General features: G+C 41.5%; 1 protein-coding gene across 7 annotated transcripts in view; it reads left to right on the top strand.

Moving 5' to 3' along the window:
• LOC109623493 (transcription factor SOX-6-like) overlaps window positions 1-22,552 on the top strand; it is a 103,820-nt gene that overhangs the window by 70,660 nt on the left and 10,608 nt on the right. For 4 of the 7 annotated variants that reach the window (XM_069529064.1, XM_069529069.1, XM_020077992.2 and 1 more), the window contains 5 exons: window positions 3,918-4,038; window positions 5,196-5,278; window positions 12,930-13,079; window positions 14,776-14,950; window positions 16,888-17,084. In XM_069529064.1, coding sequence (XP_069385165.1) covers window positions 3,918-4,038; window positions 5,196-5,278; window positions 12,930-13,079; window positions 14,776-14,950; window positions 16,888-17,084 — 726 coding nt within the window. The remainder of the gene's footprint in view (window positions 1-3,917; window positions 4,039-5,195; window positions 5,279-12,929; window positions 13,080-14,775; window positions 14,951-16,887; window positions 17,085-22,552) is intronic. The other 3 variants (XM_069529070.1, XM_069529067.1, XM_069529068.1) reach the window with 3 other exon arrangements.

The raw sequence follows: 22,552 nt of genomic DNA, 5'->3' as shown, positions 1-22,552 counted from the left end.
AGCCCTGCAAATGTCAAAGAAAACAACAAGCAGACTCGCGGCCACACTCTTAATCTGACGCACCTCCTCAAATCTTGAAGACTGCAGCAGGGTCTATGGGGTCATAGCGGTTAATCCAACTGTCATCACCAGTTGTGATCCAATGCTATTGTCCCTGTCATGTTATACTGAGTTCTGTGACCAAACATTAAATGGATCATTAGCTTATTACATTGACTTTCCCCCGGGGGGGTTGAACTTGAAATAGTTTTACATCAGTCAGGCTAATGCGATTTAACACAGCACGGAGACACATAAATGATTTACCTTTTATAAAGTGAAGTGAGTCAGTAGATGGAAGAAATATTCCTAAGTGTCAGGCAGGTAAAGGCCGTTGAAGAACCAGTCTGATGTTGGCATCTTTGGCACCAAGTCGTCAACATTGTGACATTTCTCCAAAGAGTAACCGGTACCATAATGTTTTTGTCCTGATTCTAACTGGAATGAGTCATGTGCTAGGTGCTTCATTCTTTTTTATTGTTGTATTATTTTATTATTATTTCTGCTCCTCTCTAAAAGGCACAATAGGCCATTAGAATATCACATTTCTGGATGTGATGATTTTTTCTTCAGTTGGCTGCAGAGTGAAAAACAAATCATTATTTACCTGTGTGAGCGAGCAGTTTGTTCCCTCAAGAGAAGTGATGGATGAAATCAAGGGAGGCACTCATCCACATCCACATGTGTGCATTTACCTGCCGACTGCACAACCAGACATCTCTTTCTCTCTCAAACACATCAACATACAGACACACCACACACATACTCATTGGCCCCTAACCCTGCTGCCCATACACAAGAGGACCATTAATTCTGACTGTGTGTCTGCGTGTATACACATGTTCCTTGTGCCTAGGTGTGTACATCGCTGTGTCTGGTGGGCAGTTAGAGGAAGGGGGCCTTGTGTTTTCTTAGGGGCTGTGCAGAGCGGGGGCCCCTGCAGCACCACCTTCACCAGTCCATTCATCCACCCCCCCCTCCCTTTGGTAAAAGGAGATCTTTGTGTGTTTGTGCTAGTGAAGCAGCCCCAGTCAGTCCCAGTGTTCCCAGAGGAATACAATGAATGGGAGCATTTTGTCCCACTCTATAACCCCCCTCCCCCACTTCTCTCTTCTTCTTCTTCCTTTCTTTTCTGTATGTCACAAGACGTCGGGACATTTTGTGTGTGTGTGTGTGTGTGTGTGTGTGTGTGTGTGTGTTTGTGTGTGTGGGAATGCCCCGAAAGTACCCTGAACTTCCAGTTTGTTTGTGTGTTTGTGTGTATGTATGTGAGATGAGGACCTCCAGGTCTATCTGGGTTTCTTGTAGTATCACTTAAACAATGTTGTCTGAATAGCTGGTCAGGTGATGGACCCGTATAGCTGCACACACCAAGAAAAGAAACTGTGGATAATACAGATGTTTGAAGCATTGTGGCAGAGACATCAGCATGAGATAAAGACACAATCTCATTTTGACATTGACCCTAAAACCAAACCTAAGCCTCAAACAGCTCTTTGATGAAATGAAGACCAACCAATTTTTCAAGAATGTCCACAAGCATCTTGACTTTTACAGTCAGAAACTCTGACTTGTCCTCATAAAGATAGACATACAGGACAATACTACAGACACACATATTGTTCTTTTCTTTTGAGGGATTTTTTTAAAATTACAATCTAGTTTTAAAAAAACCTGCAAAGTAAAAAAACACCTCTCTGGACAGAACATGAAGACACAAATACAGGAGTTTGTAGTTGCATGATTTATGTTCAGTAAGTGTCAAATTTACAATGTGCATACTTCGTTTTACAGTAGTGCATAAAAAAGAAGAACATAGAGGTTGTGGCATTGCATGAGCATTTGCAAACCATTTAAAGTCTCAACATGCACAGTATATTTGAATACTTTTTAAAATATAGGTACAGAGGATGCTATATAAATAAAATAAATATAAGGAAGAACTTGGCATTTAAATATTGTAAGCATTTTAATTTACCTATAACTTAATTTTTACTAAAACTATATTACTATATTCTTTGTAAACTGAAATTCAATGACAAAACATTAATAATGACATTCGAGAAGTCAGAATCTGCTTTTTGTAACATTTGTCAAAACTGTTGCTAATTAATTTTCTGTTTCTGTTCTTGTTGATCGACTAATTATTTTAGTAAACACACATAAGTCAAGGACGGCCCTGTTCATCTCTCTCTTGCTGTATTTAGTTATGCTCTTTAAACCTCTACTACAAATCCTTTGACAGTGCCTCTCTCTCTCTCTCTCTCTCACACACACACACACACACACACACACACACACACCATAAACATCCCATGAGGACGGTCATCTTATTTAACTAACTCAGCAACGTAACACATGCAGTACAAATGCAGAGAAATACTGTAACCAAACAACAACATGCTGATTGCGTAAATTTGGCCACTAATGATGAACTGTCCCAGGAGGACAGTGGGAGGGGGCCGTGTGGTAATGAATTGGTAGTAAAGGAGATGAATGGAGGTGGACAGCATTGAACGGAAGAAGGAAAAAAAAAAGAGACGGAAGGAGGTGTCGACGAGAGTTCATCTCAAAGAGGGACATGAGAAAGGACAGATGAAATCCAAGATAGAGAGTATAGGATCAAGGATTAAAAGAGAAGAGGATGAATTAGACATGAATGAAAAGAGAAAGGAGAGTAAAAATAAGACTTGAGGAAAAAGTGAAACATTTTAAAGTGAAGTAAAAAATGAAAAGTCACTAGATGAGAAAGGAGAAAACAGGAGGCTAATAAAAACATGAAAATATTTCAGAATGAGATAAAGTGATAGACAGCTGTAGTGTCACACATTTGTAATGCATATATAACTGACGATGCGTCCTTTTTTAAACCCAAATGACTGAAGCACCTGATTTGAACATATACAATTTTCTTGAAAATCTGAGATATCTGCCAAACTAACTAAAGGAATATAACAAGTAAGAGGGAAAGAAAAAACAAGCAGAGCGCACACGAGAGATAGACAGAGCAAAGGACAAGAAAGGCAGACGTAAGAGACAAACAATTTTACAGCATGGAAAAAACTAAAAAGAGAAGAGGATGAGATAAAGGGAGAGATGGAAGGGAAGAGAGTGGGGCAGTCCGGCGGTTAAGACAGGCAGCGTTAACAGACTCCCGCAGGCTCATCTTTGATATGTTCTCTTCAGTTGGAGCCCACAGCGCCTTAACTCAGTCAAACCCACAGTTTTTATGAGTCTTTCAAGCCGACATGAAAGGCAGCTGTTAGCCTCTGTGTTGTTTTAAAGACTTTTTGCTTCACATTTCTTCACTTGTCCCTCAAGAATCCACGACTTCATTTGTTGTTTAACTTCTCCGCTGATTATTTCATTCTTAGACTCATCTATGTGTGTTTATGTGTGTGTGTATTCTTTAGTATTTTTTTTCTATTTCTGTCTTCATGGTCTCTCATTTATCTCCTTGCCATATTTCTTACATTCTTTCTGATCTTTTTTTATGCAATTCTTTTCTTTGTTTCATTCTTCTTTGTTTTCATTCTTCCTTTTCACTACTTCCTCTTTACTTTCTATTCATTGACAAATTTTCAATGAACATTTTCTCTTTTCTTCCTCTCTCCTTTTGACTTTTTTAACTTCCGTTAAAGTCTTTTGTTCTCTTTTCATCGTCTGTCATTTGTCTTAACAACAGTCTTCAATTTCTTCCCCTCCACCCTTACTGTTTTTCACACCGCATTTTTCTTTTTCATCTTTGGTGTGTTAATATTGTTTTTATGTTGTTTCTGTGTGTATGTTATGAGGGGTTGTGTGTAATTTAAATTTTACATTTTCAATCAAATGCTATACATTAAGACTGCAAAAATGCCCCCCCCCCCCTCTCTCAGGTCCAGGGTCACATGCCTCCGCTGATGATCCCAGTGTTTCCTCATGACCAGCGGTCCTTGGCTGCAGCCGCTGCTGCACAGCAAGGCTTCCTCTTCCCACCGGGCATGTCCTACAAGCCAGGTACACACTCTCACACACACACACACACACACACTCTCACACACACACTCTCACACACACACACACACACACACACACACACACACACACACACACACACACACACACACACACACACACAAACACACACACATGCTCTTTCTATGTCTCCCTCTTAGACACACACATGCACACAAACACTGGAATCCCAGTCTATGTTAATGAGGTGTGTCAGGTGAGGAATGTTCTGGAAATGAGCGGAGAGATTTATAAGCTCTGCTTGTTCAAGTCAGCAACAATACATTGGACACAGCTCGGGCTGGAATGTCTATTTTATGGCGTGATGAAAACATGTCTGTTGCCCAACACATCTGCAACATGGAATGTCACACTTTCTCACAGACAAACACACATACACTCTCAAGCATGTTCTCCTGCTAGACCTCCCCAACAATGCATACATAAGTGCAGACAGTCAAATCACAAACTTTCACAGAACCACAAACAAAACACAAAGAAAAGCGTGAATGTTGGATGTTTCAGCAATCCACAAGGATCTTCTGCACCACCTGCTTTCCTCCTCTCTCATCGGCCCTCACACATTCCTGTCTTCCATGCATTCCTCCAGGTGCACGCCTGGTATTGCACAGCACTGACCCTCCATACTTCATACAGAATAATCCATGTTTATTCCAACTGCGTGAGCATAAACTCCCATGAGGGTGTAAAGAAAAACGAAGGAGAGGATTAAAAAGCCATTATTGTGCACACTCCTTGGACTGACTTTAGCCTGTTTTCAACAAAAGCTCGGACATGGAAAGCCTTTTAGGGACAAACAGTAGGGGTGATACACAGAACTGCTCTATGAATATATGAGTGCATCTCAATGAGGGAGCTCTGCATTTGAACTCTGCTCACCCTGGTCTCAAGTACCCGCATGTACCGACAATGAGCGCTACTAACCTTTGAATAAAACACTTGTGACCCTCGGTGTTTCATTTTACATGAATAAAAACATGAGAGGAACAAGGAAGGAAACAAAGAGTGAGACAGACAGAGACAGAGGGAGAGAGACAGACAGCAGACAGACAGGCGCTGGTTGAAACTAAGAAGCAGGTTAGTTCTTGTGCAATCTGCCGCCACCTAACTTTGCAATATGTGTTGTTGTCGTTGCTCAGCAGGTGATAATTACCCCATGCAGTTCATTCCATCGACAATGGCAGCTGCAGCAGCATCTGGACTGAGCCCGTTACAACTACAGGTAAGACTGAAACACCTGGTCTCATGAAAGTTCATCAAAATCACCAAAGTAGCGAAAAAAGTAGCACAATTCTTTGCCTGGACAGAGAGAGGAATCAAGTCAGTGTGGTGAACTGACTATTGAAATGTAATTGGATACAATAAAGTGGTAAGAAAGTGAGGGCTAGAAGTTAATGACATGTGTCTATAATGTTGGATATATGCATCAATTTCACTTTGATTCACTTCTCATCTCAGTTTATACTTGTATTTATTCTCACATTGAGCCATGACCAAAGGCACAACTTGTTCTTTTTGTCAAAGACAAAACTCCCACGCAAGCCAAAATGCTTTCTTCCTCCACTTTATGCTGTTGCGCTGCGGCCACACAGTGTCAGAGTAAAGGCCAGCAAAGCAAACAAAAGAAGTGCCTCTTCAATATCTACAATGATGACTCGAGTGAGGGTTTCACAACCAAACAAACAGCTGCAGCAGAAATGGAGTTTCAGAACAGCAGTGAGAACAAAGACAAAGCTTTAAGGGTGAGGGTTTGTACACTGACAGAGTACATATGACTCTAATCCTGAGGGTGTAACCAGCGCGCAAGAGCCCAAGACAATTGTGCAGAAGTGGGAAGATAAACAGAAAGGACAGGCGAGATAAGGACTGAGTTCAAGTAGGAAAAAACCTGCAACATTTTCATAAAATAAAAATTAAATCAAAATCCTGGTGCATGCAACCTTTTATGTTTTGCCTGTGAGATCATCATCATCATCTAATTTCATTTGTATAGCCAATATTCACAAATCACAGTTTGTCTCACAGGGCTTAACAAGGTGGGACATCCTCTGTCCTCAACCCTCAATATGAGTAAGAAAAAAACTACCAAAAACACCTATGAACTGGGAGAAAAAACATAGAAACCTCCGAGGCAGCCACACGTGAGGGATCCCATTCCCAGGACGGACAGAAGTGCAATAGATGCTGTTTGTAGCTGAGATCATCAGCAAAATAACAGTATTTACAACACTGACAAGAAGAAACAGTTTGTAACATTAAAGTATTTGTACATAAGAAAATGTCTGATAGAGATGAAGGGAGCAGCAATGACAAATTAATTTGAAGGAGTTATTGTCAGTAATGGTAGAGTAGGCGTAGATCTAGAGCCCAAGGCTGTTATGAGGCATGTCTGGCTGATGTTACCTTGCAAAAAAACTCAGTTGCAATTAAAAAAAAGGTATCATTCATAAGAAGTGACAGACATCATGACGGCACAGTTAAATAAGCTAGTAGGGACAGGGATAACTCCAACAAAAGAGGAACTTGATGTGTCATTGTGAGGTGACCTCTTGAAGGTGCAGATACTCAGTGACAATGATACCACGGAAAAAAGAGCAAAAATCCTGCTTAGTCTGCTGGCATTGTTAAGTTCTTCACATTTGTGCTTCTTTGTGCCTTAGTTTAAAAAGCAGTGAAAAAATGGTATTCTAATAGTTTTTAATTAATTTCTTTATTTACCAATTTTAATCTTGTTCTTTTATTGTAATTCCTCTTTTAAAATCTATTTTGTTTTATTGCATTGCCAGTGTTATCTGCCTTTTCTATGATTTGCTAATTTTGCACATTTTTAATATTTTGTTTTGTGAACACCTTGAAACACTGGTTTTGAAAGACGCTATTGAAATAAAGTTCTATTATCATCATTATTATTATTAAATCAAGCAGTATTGTCAGCTGCTCCATGTTGCAGCAAGACTTCGTAAATTCCTCAAAACACCTCTGTATAGGAGTTAAATGGATGGGAAATACAAATGGAAGCTGGTGGAGTCCCAGCATGCATTAACAAGCTCAGATCACAGGCTTTCTTCTTAATGAATTTTAATGGTGTTAACTTTTCCCAATAAAACAGCATGACACGTTGGTTAAAGATGAAGCCGTACAGGCCGACGCTAACATGCTAGCCTGCTTATCTGCTGCCTGTCAGCTGTGTTAAACAAAAGCTCTCATGATGAATCACAGAGGAATTCCGCCCCACCAGCACAACACCTGGCCCCGGCAATTCATCAAATATTTCATTGCTGCTTGACACCTGTGGTTTGAGAATATCACTTATCCATAATGGTTATCATTGAGCATATTTGCAAAGAAAAAGATGCAAAACGAAATAAAAGAAAAGAAAAATGAAATCTTCGCTCGGTGAAGGCGGTTTGGAATTTCACAACAGGAGCCCGTCACACCTCCCGCTGTACCTACTATTAGAGGAAAGAACAAAAGCCCTCAAAAGCTTTTTCACTTGCAAACAATGTTGCCTCATCATGTCAGCCGTTACCATAGCATAGCTTTTGGATGTTATAAGAATCCTTATCTCACTTTATTCACTTCGTATTGTGGTTTTCGCTTATTGATGCCCTCATTAGCCTCTATTGACTTAGCAAGGCGCCGTGCTGCGCTGAGGGGATCAGAGTCTTGGCGCTGCCTATCTCCACTCCAGGCTTTGAAATTATCAAAAGAGCCGTACGGTGAGTGAGAGGTAAGAGGATGAATAATGTCGGAGATGCAAACTCATTCACTTCTAAACACTGCCTGAGACGTGGAATAATGAGAGGCAGAGAGGAACCTGAATGAAAGAGGAAGCTCCTCATCGCGGCGGCGGCTGAAATGGAGTAGGAGATTGGGGAACGGAGGAAGACAGAGAGTGTGGGGAAGTGTTTAGGAGAGAAGAAAGGACGATCATCTGAGGAATTTTTGTCAGACGCAATCATGATGGGATTTATGTACTTATGTTGAGCATTCATTTTATATGGTGTAGTTGCGCTTGTAGTATTGCAAGAAACAGAATTCAAATTGTACAGACACAGTTAAAACAACTAAATAGTGTTCTGAAATCCAGTCCAACACCTTGGAGTGAATCAACATGTCCCCCCTGACCGCTCTTATTACCTGCATCTCTTTGAAAGCTGCTTGTTTGTATATGGAAGAACCTGACAGTTACAGGTTTTCCCCCAGGAAATGTGTTGATAATTGAACCATTTGCTTATCCTTTAAGGGTCGTGGGGAAGCTGGCACCAAATTCTGCTGACATAGGGCAAGAGGAGGGGTACATTGTCAAGAGATTACCAGTGTATCACAGGGCCAACAAACAACCTTTTATATTCACACCTACGCCCAATTTGAGACTCCAATTAATCCCTAACTCCAATCTACATGTCTTTAGACTGTGGGAGGAAGCCAGTGTACCCAGAGAAAATCAATGCAAACATGGGAGAACATGCAAATTCCACAAAGAAAGACCCCCTGTACCGAGATTTGAACAGTGAACCTTGTTGCTGTGAGGTGAAAATCACTGCACCAATCTGGCTTCAGCTCCCTTCATGACCCTTAAAGGATAAGCGGAATAGATAATGAAAGGAACTGATGAATGACAAAAATATCTTTTCAACACTGGAGCATATTGTTTCGATTGATTATCATACAGTAAATGTACAATCTGAACGTCCAAACAACAGCCTAACTCATCACGGACATCTGACTCTGCTTTGTGATGTTTATTGGAGTTTCATCATATCAGCACAGGTCTTTATTTCCACAAATCTGAACTAATGATGAACTGATGAAACCATTCTGCACTATCTTAAAGCCCTTTGGCCTGCATGTAGCCAATGCGGTTACGCTGTAGTGCCACAGTGGACTTCCTCTCTCTTTCTCAGCTCTGGCTCTGCTTTCTCAATGGGCTCTGCCTTTGGGAGGTGAGGGACAATTGACAGCATTGAAAACCTGTTTTTTTGCAATAATTGTGAGTGTATATATATATATATACACCCAGAGCATCACTAACACTAACACATCACTAACACTAACTTCTTGTGTCTTTACTCATCACTTCTTTATCTTGCATGAATACTGTCTCTGTCCTTGTGCTGTTTGTTGCTTGTTATGTTGGAGATGTATGACAGCCCTGTTGAACTCGTTGAATACTTACACAATATGGAAAGTGCATTATGGGGTGAGTTTAACATGAATATAGGTATTTGATTAAATTGTAATTAATCATTATTTGTAATCAATTGACTGGGGCCATTTAGTAAATAGGTGTCTTGGTAAGTCAGTCAATTAGGATTTAAACACGGTTCAGTGCACAGACTGAGATCTTGTCTGTTTTAAAGTGATTTTAACTTATTAGTCTCAGTAATGCGCTTCACTTCACAATGACCTTAACTGCAGTGTGGGATAGACTGTGCGTCTATAAAAAAGCATTGTAAATTCACATTACACCGTGTTAGTTCTACATTAGCAGTCTCCTCTGCTACATACTGTTGTTAAGTACACTCCAGCTGATATCAAACTTTTTATTGCCAGACCTCTGCTCGGTACAGAGTGGACAGATGCTGCGGCCAGACTGCTCCAGATGTTTTAAAGCTAAGCCCTGTAGGACTCTGTTCGACAGCTGGCTGGCACCAATGTTCACACAGGCATAAACTGGCATATAGAGAGGGCATATATTCTCAAGCAGCGAAAATGAACCTGCGTTACTCGAAATTACTGGATGTTAGGAAAAGGGTTGGGATATTAATTGCCAGAATCGATCTTTTGTTTTGTTTTTATGCCCTAAATGAATTGACAAAATGAAATCTGATAAAAAATAACAGAGATATTTGGTAAAAGCTGCCCCATTGCGGAGGACCCATCGTGACCCGACCTTACAATTTTGATAGAACAAATGCCGTGCTATCGGCGTGGGAACTTGATCAGGCCAATTGTTTCCAGAGCCTCGGCATAGACCCTTTCACAAACAGTGGATTCCTGCTGAAGAAAGGCCCCCTTTGTGCGCAGCTAATGCGAGGGAAATACAGTTGCTTAGCAGACATTCTTGTTGAAATCATAAGACATCGTTCGCTGTCTGTTACTATGTTCAGAGTATTTCTTTTTCTGTGTCCATGGCCCGGAGACAAAGGTGAGCAGCAATTCTTTGTGCCCCGGAGTCAGTGTTTCTGCCCTCATTGCCAGGACGTCATTTTCCGCCACAAAAAGAGACTTCTTTGACTGCAATCAGATTTTTTTACAATGGGAAAATAAAGGATTTGCTCCACGACAGAAAACTGTAAATGAGATGACTTTTATGCAGCCTGCCTCTTTCTGTGTGTCTTTTTCACTGTCTTGGACACAGCTGCCCCTCCCTGAGCAACATTTACTCCCCATCCTCCGCCTGTGCTCAGGGGCAGTCGATCTATTTCACCCACTTCCTCGTCCTCCTCCCCCTGCAAACCTGCTGAAAAAGACAAAACCTCATTTGTTTTGTACTTGAGATCGATAGCAGCTCAACACTAATAGAGGCCAGCTGAAGGGTTTCTCCACTCAGTCTTAATGGGACAGGCACAGAGGAGGTGCTGCCCACACCCCAACCACAACAACATCACCTTCTCTTTGCTTTCTTAAAGATTACGCTAAAGTGGCCAAGGCTATTTAACAGAAAACTGCTGGCAATGAGGAGGATAAAAAATGATGGACTAATCATTTGGATTTTAGTCAAATTAGCACTAACATCCAGAGGCCAGTCAGATAATCCAGACAGCTGAGGCACAGTTCAAGACCCTCTTTGTCAATTTGTAATTTAGGAAATTGCGGCATTGTCTTCCCTTGGGGTTTGACTGAATGGTGAGAGCTGTAGTTGTGGTTGTTTACGCTGCACATTGGCCTCCCCAGTCACCAATCAATCTCAGGGTGTCTTCAAGAAACAGATAAAAAAAATAGGTAAGAGCTCTTATTTTCAACCTTTTGTTTGTTCAACAGTTCCTTTTTCTTATTTGGAATTGCCAGCAGAATCGCTGCTAACAGCACAATAGCTGAATGTGTGTGTGTGTGTGTGTGTGTGTGTGTGTGTGTGTGCGTGTGCATGCGGGTGTGAGATCTTAACCGTGTGTTTTACCTCAAAGACCCATGTGTTTGCCCGAGCTCCTGCTCCCCTTAGAGCCGTAAGAATATCAGGCATCACCAGAAGTAACTCTGCGGTCGGCTTGATTGACGCGAGAGGCCTCACCACCAGCCATTCAAGGCACATTCTTACAGGGATCTCATATCGCCAGGGGTTGGCCCGAGCACTCCTCCTGCCTTCCAAGGAAAATAAGCGGCGTGACATCAGGGCTTTGTTTCAGCGACGCAGCCCCTTCTGTTTGTGTTTAATATCGCTCCGAGAGAAGTGGAAAGAGGGCCAGCCAATTTCTCCGGCCCCGACCGCTGAGCCTGGTGCTTCGGCGGTGGAGCGACGGTGGTCTTGTGTGTCTGCAGCGCAGCACTCCCCATCCCTCGCTTTCTTTTTCTCTGTTGCACTCACTTTGCTGTAAGATCTCCAGTCCCAGGAGGCCCTGCAGTTTTGACTACAGGGAAATCAGATCTCACAACACTGGGGGCCTTTTAGGTGGAGGGGCCAGAGAGAGTAAAAACAGAGACAGAAAGAACCAGAGATGGAAACGGAGATGAGGGAAAAGATGTGAAGAATGGTTTTGGAACAAAACTGAGGCACGGGAGAAAGAGGAAGAGAGTCAGAGGGAGATCAAAAGAGGAGGGGACAAAAGAAAGACAGAAATGTAGAAGGAGGGAGAGAGTATAGATGAGGTGAGAGGAATGAAAAATGTTAGGAAAGTAGGAAAGCAGAAAAGAAGAAGAGAGAGACTGAAGTGAAGGCCAGCCACGTCTGGGTGGTTTTCCTGAGGACAGGCTCTTTGATTCTCCAGTACTCACACTCCAATGCATTTAGACAGGGGTTGACAGTGGTTTCAGGCAGCGGTTTGTCTGGCCAGCTAGCTTTGATTTAGAAGACCCTGGACTGTGGGCCGAGTATTTGACTCTTTGATTTTTGTTAAGTACCTTGGATGGAAAATCGGTAGGCCTACAGTTTTTTTGCTACATTTAATGTTCTCGTCTCAACCCTGAAGGCTGTTGGCTTATACTTTCCATGTCATTTAATTTAGTTTAGTTTTTTTGTTATTTTATACTCTTTTCAAATGTGTTTCAACTGACTCATGTGCCCGAGATGTAATTGTAATTTGACTTCACCTACTTAAAATGGTTGCACATATTGTCTGTGTTTTGGATAATGAAGAAACTCCATTTTCTAAGTTATAAATAGGACAAAGCATTTGTGTATTGTTTTAAATCTAAATTTAATTTGGCTTTCACAATTTAAAATAACGGCTTTGCTCAAAAGCCAAACTTTACTAAATTGCCAATTTGTGCAGACCTGAGTCATAGATTTTTTTCAATAGTGAACATCAAACTTAAAAAAGATACAAGCAAAGTATTCAGGAGCTATTATTTGGATTTATTTCTTAGATGGAAATGGATGTACAAGCTGCTCCCAGCATCTGTTGAAAAAATAACTGTCAGAGATGGATTGTAGATCATTTAAAATGAAAATGTTTTGCTGGAATGCCACTCTGATAAATCCTCGCCCCCTCAAACAAATCTTCCATTTGTGTGGGACAATCCTGTCAAATTCAGATCGAGGTGTGTGTGCGCGCACGCACATCTGTTTCCATAGGAGATCTGTGTGTGTTTGGCTCAGACACACACCCATAGAAGAAAAGAGGAGAGAGAATGAAAGAGGAAAGCCACTGACTAGCTGCTGGCGAGCAATGTTAATAGTCTGTCGGTTTTGCTGGTTTCTTCCCTTTTTGCAGCAGCTGTATGCAGCCCAGCTGGCAAGCATGCAGATCTCCCCAGGAGCCAAGATGGCTCCCCTCCCGCAAGCTCCCAACTCCTCCGGTCCCCTCTCCCCCTCTGCACTGAAGAGTGAGAGGCGAGCGTCCAGTCCTATCACTCAGATTAAGGTAAGCATATTATTGTTTAATATTATTGTGTAGTCACAGAATTAAAGTGTCCAAGTTATGCTTTTCAGGGTTTCTCCTTACTTCTCTGCATGTAATAAGTTACAATGGTTAAGTGACGCAATATGGCACCACATTGCGTCCTGGTGTATGAAATGAGACAAAATGATAGGACAAAGGAAAGAGTTCAGAATAATAAAAAAACACATGAGAATGATGAAGATGACAATGATTAGTGCAAGTAGAAGAGAGAGGTTGGAAATGTTCTCTTTGAAACATCAATCTGTGCATGGCCATGCACTCCTCACCGTTGATTAGAAAACTGCTTATTTAAAAGTCAAACACTGATACACACACACACACACACACACACATGCAAATACACAAACTGACACTGGCGCTGGCTGCTGTTTGGCAGGAGCCCAGATCCCCTCACTGAGAGCACACGCCTCGTCTTTGCTCGACGATGAGGCAGTAATGGAAGCCATATGTGTGCGTGGGGCACAGCTGCAACCGGCGTCACAATAGACCGGCGTCAGAGCTCACCACACTCAAACAGTAGTGCTGGGCCCTCCAACCCCCAGCCCCCCCACCCCTTCGCTAACCCTCCTCACACACATGTTCAGCCCCCCCACCCCAATTCTGCATGCCACCCGCAGCCTAACCCCTCTTGCCTCCTTCTACCAAGCCCGTTCTGAACTCCTCAACACCTCCCTCAGCACAAACTAGCTCCACGTTCATTGAGCGTTTGCCGTCAGCGGAGGAGCCCCAGACAGGCTGTGTTGATGTGCAGGAGTAAACTTCTTTTCAAGGTTTCCGTACTTACATCAGTGTGGTCATGAACCTTTGATTAGAAATAGAGGTCTCACAGAAACAAATGTGCCATTGTTTAGAGAAGAAGGTAGGTTACAGTGTTTTTTCTCTTGTCAAGTTCACAGAAGTAAAGCTGTGTAATTCATTTGTCCTAGGGCAGAAACCCGATAGGGATGACTGATCACAAAGTACTGACAGTTCTTCATTTTTTGGAAAATAATTAAATTCAGGGGTTGTGGTCAACTTGAATTCTGACAGTTAAACTTTTACTAGTAACACATTTTCACAGCAGACACATAGTGTTGTTAAAATATTAATTTGTACACAATAACTGTATCACAACCGTGATAATCTTTACAGAAAGTGTTCCCAGTTGTTGCTGCACCGCTACATTTCTTGGCACATCCCTACCACTGCATGAGCAGCGTCAAACTCTTAATATGACTGTGTATTATTCACATACAATGCTCACGTATGTACGATTCTTGAAACCACGCCACCAGGGGCCAAATCTACAGGGTATAGTTCTGAGTGACTCGTAAACATCATTACATAATAATGCCAACCATGAAAAATGCATTGAGTTGTTGAAAAGGCTTATTTCACTAACACTTATTTTACACCAAAATTAGATTTTTTTATATTATTTTGGGTAAATCTTCAAAAAAAAAAAGGCGATTGACTCCTTTCCCATTGCCAATCAAAGAAGTTTTTCCTCTTGTCAGTCATATTCAATGAGCATCATCACGTCATGCAGAGAAAGTGCAGCGGCAACATGTAGACTTTCATAATAAAAAAGAAGACAAGGAAGAAATCAATACATTAACCCAAGAGTCCCATTTTCATCACTATACCAATCAGACTGTTGCATCTGTTCCACTAATAGGAGGAAGGATCCACGCAGCCATTGAACCTCTCAGCCAGACCTAAGACAGCTGAGGCTCTCCGCTCCTCGACGTCCCCAACACAAGGTCTGTTCTCTGGAAACAAGACCAGCCCTACAGGCATGGGCAAGGGCCGCATCCCCAGTCCCACCCCCATCATGGGCAGGAACTCTCTTGGTAGGTAACAGACACGTATGTGCACTTTAACACCAATGTTTCCTTTACCACTAGGGTGGACGGCATGGGCCACCCAGACCATCGCTCCTCTGCCTAGAAGAAGTACAATAGCACACGTTCAATAAGATCACAGGGTGTTGACGATGCTTTGCCTGTAGACTGTACACATACATGATGTCTGACACACAAACAAACCCTCCTACACTTTCACGCACCAGTGTATAGTTTCGCGTCTGAACTGTACATGCATTCGGAAAAAATAGGTCCTCGCTCCAGTGTAAAACGTGATCGTCCCCCTCAACCGGAAAAACAAAAACATCAGCCACCCAAACGCCTCCCTCCTCCCTGCCACACACAGACAAACCAAGAAACACTGCATGCGGCTGATAGGCTGCAGACACCTCAGCTTCATGAGGAGACCTGTGTGTGAGTGTTTGTGTGTGTGAGTGTTTGTGTTTTACAGGAGTCCATAGCCCTGTATTTAGCCCCAATGAAAACCCCAGCAGCGGAAGCAGTGAAACCCAGCACACGTTATTTGGTTTTTAAGAGCTTCCTCACATCATTGTCTGCCTGCGCTAGACCTTTTATGCCCCTACCTCTGCTATCTGTTATTAAGGCCAATCTAAACCCTCTCATTATATCCCTCCAGAAAACAATTTCACCAGCTCCTCTGGAGTGGCTTTGAGGACGCGTCGCTTGTGTTCCCTGCAAAGTTATTTTTTGCCCATTTTAACGGCCACCCAAGCATGCAGTGCTTCCTACTTGTGTGCTAATTAAACGAGGAGGGCAACGGAAACTTTGCATCCTTTTATTTCTTCTTTTTTTTTCTTCTTCAAATGTACACCAGCTTAAAAAACAAGTGTGAAACACATAAACAAAGGGAAGAGATTCTAGACACAAGTGGACTGGAAATCAACTTTAGCAACATTTGCGCCTTTTCATTTTCATTAATTTCTTTTAGACGTACAACAGGAAATGTGCATTACCATGGTGAGGCTTTTGGTTTTCAGAACTTTGTCTTTAAAGCTTGTGTAACCTATATGAAGGGGCATGAAATCCCAGACATGCACGTAACTGGGTTCAAAGTCAAAAAACCCTGGTTTATTGAAGCAGATAAATAAAATAAAAAGATGCTGGAGAATGAAAGCATAATTCAAATACCAAACTATTTTATCATTGTGCCATATTGTGTAAAATCTGAAGAACAACATTCTGATTCATGTTTTTAGAAACTGCATATATATTCAAAATGACAAGACATTACATAATATGACTTTCTTCACTTTTAAAACTGCTTTGTCAAGATCCTGAAAAGCCCCCAAAAAAGAGGTGTACTCGTTTAAACAAACATTAACAGGTATGCACAGTATACAGAGGTTTTTTAAAATGTGGATAACCCCTGTAAAAAGGCGATTGACTCCTTTCTCATTGCCTGTGAAGGAGTTTCCTCTTTTTTTCCCTTGAAGCATCATGTCTGACGTCGTAATCATTATGTCAAATGAGGCGCTCACCCAGGTGTCATGTTTCCATCACTGCCGATCACAGCCGGAGCTGAATAAAACTACTGCAGAGTCATTTGGCCCAGGAGTCAATGCTGATTGTGTAATTCACATTGCAGACAAAAGCCAGATAGTTGGGGTTGATGGGTTTTTTGACTAGTGGAAAGGGGGCTGTGCATTGTGAACTTTATTGTCCAACATGAATAAAGAATTTTCTTCCAAGACATGAAAAAGTTTGATTATGTCACATACAAGATCCCCCAATTTGTGATTTCCTCTTTTCAGAAAAAACAAGTGATGGGTGAGGGTTAGAATTGAAAAAGTCGTTGCTTCTGCCGCCAGTCAAACCTGACAAAACCATATTCTGACTTTATTGTCATGCCAGACAAACTGACACACAGTTTCTCCTCTCTCCTATCCTGTCCTCCCCTACCTTAGACATCCTGTCCAGCCTCAACCCCACAGCGCTGTTTGGGGACCAGGACGCAGTGATGAAGGCCATCCAAGAGGCGAGGAACATGAGGGAGCAGATCCAGCGGGAGCAGCTCCACCAGCAGCAGCAGCATTCAGGACACCAGAGTCTGGAGGCCAAACTGTCTGCCCTCAGCAGCATGACCCTCAACAACGGCAACAAGGTTAGTGACACAGACAGTCAGGTCACATGTGACAATGGCAGAGGACACACTGATAAGAATATAAGAATCACGCGATCTCAATGCACTTGTTACAGGCGTGTATTTTCTTTATGAGAGGAAAGAATTTGCTGCATGCTCACTGACACATACACAACATAAAGGCTATCCAATAATTTACACAATGTACAGTAGACTCGCTTGAAAATAAGCTGCATTAAACTATTGGCAGGAATTTAATGTAGAATAATCCTTATGATGTTTTCACGATATAGTTTAATCTAAATTGTATGAATTGTAGTTTTCTTTACCCCAGAAAAGGCCCTTTATATTTAAATACTTTATATTTACATCAAGGGGACCCTCTCTACAGAGGCTGCCATGTTTTTTACAGAAGTGCAGACTGGACAAACTAAAAACCTTTTAAGTTTTTATGACAACTGAAGCTTTCACAGGTTCTCTTACACGTTTGGAAGGGGAGGGTGAGGTGAGGGGTATTCAGCTGCAACATGCAATTTCAACACTAGATATCACAAATTCTACACACTGTACCTTTAAAAGTATCTCTATATGGACCGTTTGTGAGATAAGATAAATACGATAAAGATATATTTACCTACAGCGTGGAAGAAATGGCTTTTTCATCTTTGACTATTCTTGTTAACAAAAATAAATCTTTATGTTTATTGGGAGATATTGTGTTTATATTCATAGTCCTCTTTGAATGTGACTCAGCCTCTCAACCATTTCTTTGTGAAATAGACAAAACAAAACATTTGAAAGTAGTCGTGAGCTGATTATCCTTTTTAAGTATCTCAAGAAGTCTCAAACTTCAATTTGTAAATTTGTGAAAAAAGGCAAACCAACTAGAAGTAATCTGCCGCATTAGGAGGGACTGTTGAGACTTCTAACTACAACAATACAGCCCATCATTTGGAAAAGAGATTTTATGCCGCGCTGCTCCACAAAATCTATCTATTCTACCATTTTATATGATAGATTACTTCCTTTAACCTTTGGAAAACGATGAGTTGTAAAATTTGCCAGGTTTATTGTTCATGCCCATTTTTGTGAAATTTGGAGTAGAATAAAAATAGAATAGAATAAAATAGAACTACACAGGACATAGAAAAAAACAATGACACAAATAATTACAGCAGTGGACAGAAAGCAATGCAGTCACATCCACTAGTGAAGTGCTTGAGCTAGTAATGTAAACCATCTTTGCATTATGAGATACAATTGCAAAATGCTGTTTTACATATTAATATCTCTAATAATGATTAAGAACTCTTAATGTCATACTTTTTCAGACAGGGCTGAGATAGAAGCTTTATTCAACTTGAACCAAATTGAACACTTAGGTTTAACATTCAAAACGTTTATTTTGTCTAATGAAGTTGATATTACTCACATTTAGTCCCAAATACTATTTGGCTTATACTCTTACACTCTACTTATTTTTTGATTGCACTGATTATGGCCTCTACTAGTAAACAAGTATTTTTACAATGTGGTATAACAACTTCTCCCTCAGTAAAACATTTGAACACTTCATCAGAGCATGCAGACCAATGTGGTGTGGAGAGAGGGACTTGCATTTTTATCCATATATAGCACAAATGTCCATGTACTATCATACATGCACACACGCACACCTCAGTAGATCTCCTTGCTCCTGCATGTGTCACATTTTGTCCAGTATTTAATTTGCTGGCTGCTCAATGTTTCTTCTCAGTTCCTGCACAAATCTTAAGAATATTCATGGATAAGATTTGGTATCGTTTGGCTCGAGCTGCAGTTTTCGAGAACTTCTCTTTTCTCCTCTCATCTCTGCGGCCACCCAGAAGCTAACAGCTTTGAAGAGGGAGCAGCTGGGCCAATGACAAGTGATGGTTTTGGCGTGTGAGCATGTTTGTGTGTCTGCCTTGACTGAGACCAAGTGGGTGTTTTTTCGGTGTGTGTGTGTGTTTGCGTGTGTGTTTGCGTGCGTGCGTGTATAATAGAGTCCGGCTCTCTTCTCTTGTCCTGGAAGGGGGGGATCCCGGCCTCAGGGTTTTAGCCCAATTAAAGGGCCTTTCTTAGGGAAAGGACCTCTCCCCTCCACATTCACCTCATCGTCCCCATCTTCCCCCCTTGGGCTGAAGGAGACAGGGCCTTTGTACCAGGATCTCATATCCAGAGGGAAATCCATATTCCAAAACATCTTCAATCAGTCTGATCGGCCAATCACACATTCGAGGGATCAGAATTTCAGTAAAACGGGGAACATGATTAGACGGGCTTTCCTGCCCAATTGATCCCACGTTACTTGTGAGGATGAGTAGACGGAGGAGGAGAGGAACTCATGAATATTTTAGGGGTGGAGTCTTTGAACCCACCAACCCCAAGTAGGTCATGACTGGTGCACTCCAAGGATAGGCTGTTTTTGAATTTTTTTGGACTTGTTTGCCTTGCATCTTCAGGAGGAAAACATCCAAAAATATGGGAAAAATATATCTCTGCTGCACTTATCCTCAGTCCCAAGTTGATTTTTTACAAGTCATACTGAGAAGCTCATAAATATAAATTATACAACTGCCTATAATAATAATTTGTTTATTAAAATTTCATGTGAGTTGTCTGCTGCAGGTCCGGCAAAAAAATCAGAGCAATGTTTCTAAACAAGTTTGAGCTTAAAAGAGCTTTTTTCCAAAAAGTTGATTCTGAAATGATCACAGATTAAGGTGAGTGTATGCAGGGAGAGCCCGACACTCTTCTGAAGCTCTATATTTTCCAACTATAGGAACAAAACCAAAGCAATGCAGTAATTTGGTTTATAGCTCCATGCCTCCTAATAAAAAGCTCATTTGGAAAGTCTCAAAGTAATTGTTTCCGGTTCGAAGATGACAGCAGGCCTCTGTGTTTGTTGTCAGTTTGTTATTCGTTCCCTAACAACAGCAGCTCAAAGACTCTTTCTTTCAGCTCTAAATACATAAATTTGTCTTTGGGATGGAGAAGTTCTTTTTTGCACGTGTGTCTTTTTTTTCTGAAGCTCTCAAAGGCTTTGCTCTGTCTTAAACAATTCATGGATGGAACTTGCTGGATACTGAGAGTGTGACTCACCCGTTCCACCTCGGGAGGCAGCGAGACCAGCGCTTTCTCTTTACCTTGGATTTGTGTGTTGTTTTCTGCTCATTGCATATATTTGTTACTCACATCTTCCCCTTTGAAACTTTAAAGCTGTGCCCAGGTCTTCTAGTTGTACTAACACAGCATATTCAGGTTCTTTGGAATGGGACAACTGCTGTAAACAGTATCTTTGAGAACATTGAGCTATTTATTGCCTGCGCTGATTTGACTCAAAGAGAGTCGTCGCTGTGTCGTGTGTATGTGTTTATTTCGCTTTCTGTTTGTGTATTTTTGTCCCACAGCATTCATTTCAGGCATAGACGACATAGACGACATAGACATTTCTCTGAGAGCTGAAACAGAACCTGGACTCCCTTGTGTGTGGGTGTGGGTGTGTGTGCATTCTGGCTCTGTACTGGCCTTGGCCATGTTAATGTCATTATAGCCGGTGTACACACAAGAGGCCTGGCCAGTTAGTGGCATTGTTGAGTATCACCTTACGCTTACGTTGCTTCCAGCTGGCCTGCGGCTGCCAAAGCTCACTGAAATAGCCACTGTGTATAACTGTGTGGGTGTGTGCATGTATGTTTTTGTCTGTTCTGGTCTTCATGTGTGTGTGCAAAAGACCATGGACTTTTTTCTAAACACCCACAAAACACTCCTGAAGACCACTTGAAGGAAAACATTAAGTTTTGGAGAGGTTGGCACAAAATTCACATTTCATGTCTGGAAAAAACACCAAAATGTGCCATGTGTCCATGGGAAATTCTTAATAATAGAATATAATCTATCTCAGATTATAATGTGATAGTGTAGGGTTTATTGCAATAGAATTATATGCTGCTTTGAATCAGGAGGGACTAGTATTCCTGCTTCTATGAGTTGAACATTGGGGCTTATAGCAGACTGAGTTTAGGTCAATCTACAGGCCACAGAAGGATAAGGTTTTTTGTTTAGTTCTTTCCCCAATGTGGCCAGTCCTGCACTCAATCACTCAACAGATTGTAAATTGTAAGTACAGTATGATGGGGACAAACACATTGTTCTCATAACTTACGTTGACCAAAGAATCCATGTGCAAAAATTTCATCAGCTGCAGAGATGAGGTTGAAGTTTGACAGTCTGAAATGTGAAACATGAAATTTAAAAAATAAAACATACAACATAACATCTTATCATTAAACCTTATATGTCCCACCCTTCTTTAAGTATCTATTTTTTAATAAAATTCACTTATTTATTCATCAATTAACTTTTAAGTAACTTCAAATAAGTTTACTACAAGGAAGATTTTCTTCTTAAGTTTTGAGCTTTACCAGATCTCTACAATGTATTTGTCTTTGTGTCCCGTGTCTTTTGTCCGTAGCCTGTTGAATGAGGTTGGTCAGCACGCTTGGTTTCTGTTGGAATAGCGGAAGACGTCTGGAAGGAGGAGGGGAGGGAGGAAATGGTAGTATAGACGTTTATATTGGCTGCGCTGGCAGGTTTGGTCTTTGTAGGAAGCGAGCTTGTGAACCCGACAGCTCAGACGGTTCCAAGTCTTGATTAAAGGTCGACGTAATGTTGCTGTATTTGAGGGCTGAATGATATATGTACACTACAAAGCTGAGTCTGGCACCTGCAAATAGACTGTTGAGTGTCTACTGGAGCCTCAAAGGGTGGAGGGTTGGTGTTGGGGTGTTAAGGGCTATGAATAAGAGCAATGGTGAAAAGTAGAAGGAGGGGAGAAAAACAGGCAGGGGCTGACTGACAGCTCTATCGACACACAGCGAAGTCTGGAGAAGGAAATAGAGAAAGAAAGATGAAGAAAATGAGAGGAGAGAGGGAAAGCTGGGAGCAGGGAGGGGGGGTACAGACAAGGTTGCCAAACTTGATTGGTCCGGGAGGAGACAGTAAACGGTTGCGGGTCAGTTGGAGGCAGGCCGTGCTGGCGGTAGGCAAGTTGTAACTGTGGTAATGAGCTCAATACGTTGTGGATTAAAAAAAATACAGTGAAGTTTAGAGCGTTGCCCTAGCAACAGTAGAGAAGCAAATGCCAAAACGAGGAGAGACCAAGCGGAACAAAAAGAGTCGAGTGTCTCTTAAATTTAGAAATATACATTCAGCAGCAATATTAAGCTCCGGACCCAATGAAAGGAATAGTGTGTTTAAAAATACTCGAGTAGCACAGATGTGATTTGTTCCTGCAGTACTTGTTTGTTCTGATTAAAGTGAATGCTCCTTTTTAATTTTGTTTTTTAATTTAACTTCATGTTTTTTAAATTTGTCTTCTCCTTTTTCATTCATCTCTGCTCTTGCTCATGTCCTTCATTGTGTTTAATTAATTATGTCCTTGGTTAGTCAGCTTCCAATTTCAGTGA

This window comes from Paralichthys olivaceus, chromosome 7 (genome assembly GCF_024713975.1).
Source record: "Paralichthys olivaceus isolate ysfri-2021 chromosome 7, ASM2471397v2, whole genome shotgun sequence".
In the NCBI taxonomy this organism is placed as follows: Eukaryota; Metazoa; Chordata; class Actinopteri; order Pleuronectiformes; family Paralichthyidae; genus Paralichthys; species Paralichthys olivaceus.
The sequence above is the reverse complement of the archived record's forward strand: the minus strand, read 5'-3'. Positions and strand labels throughout refer to the sequence as shown.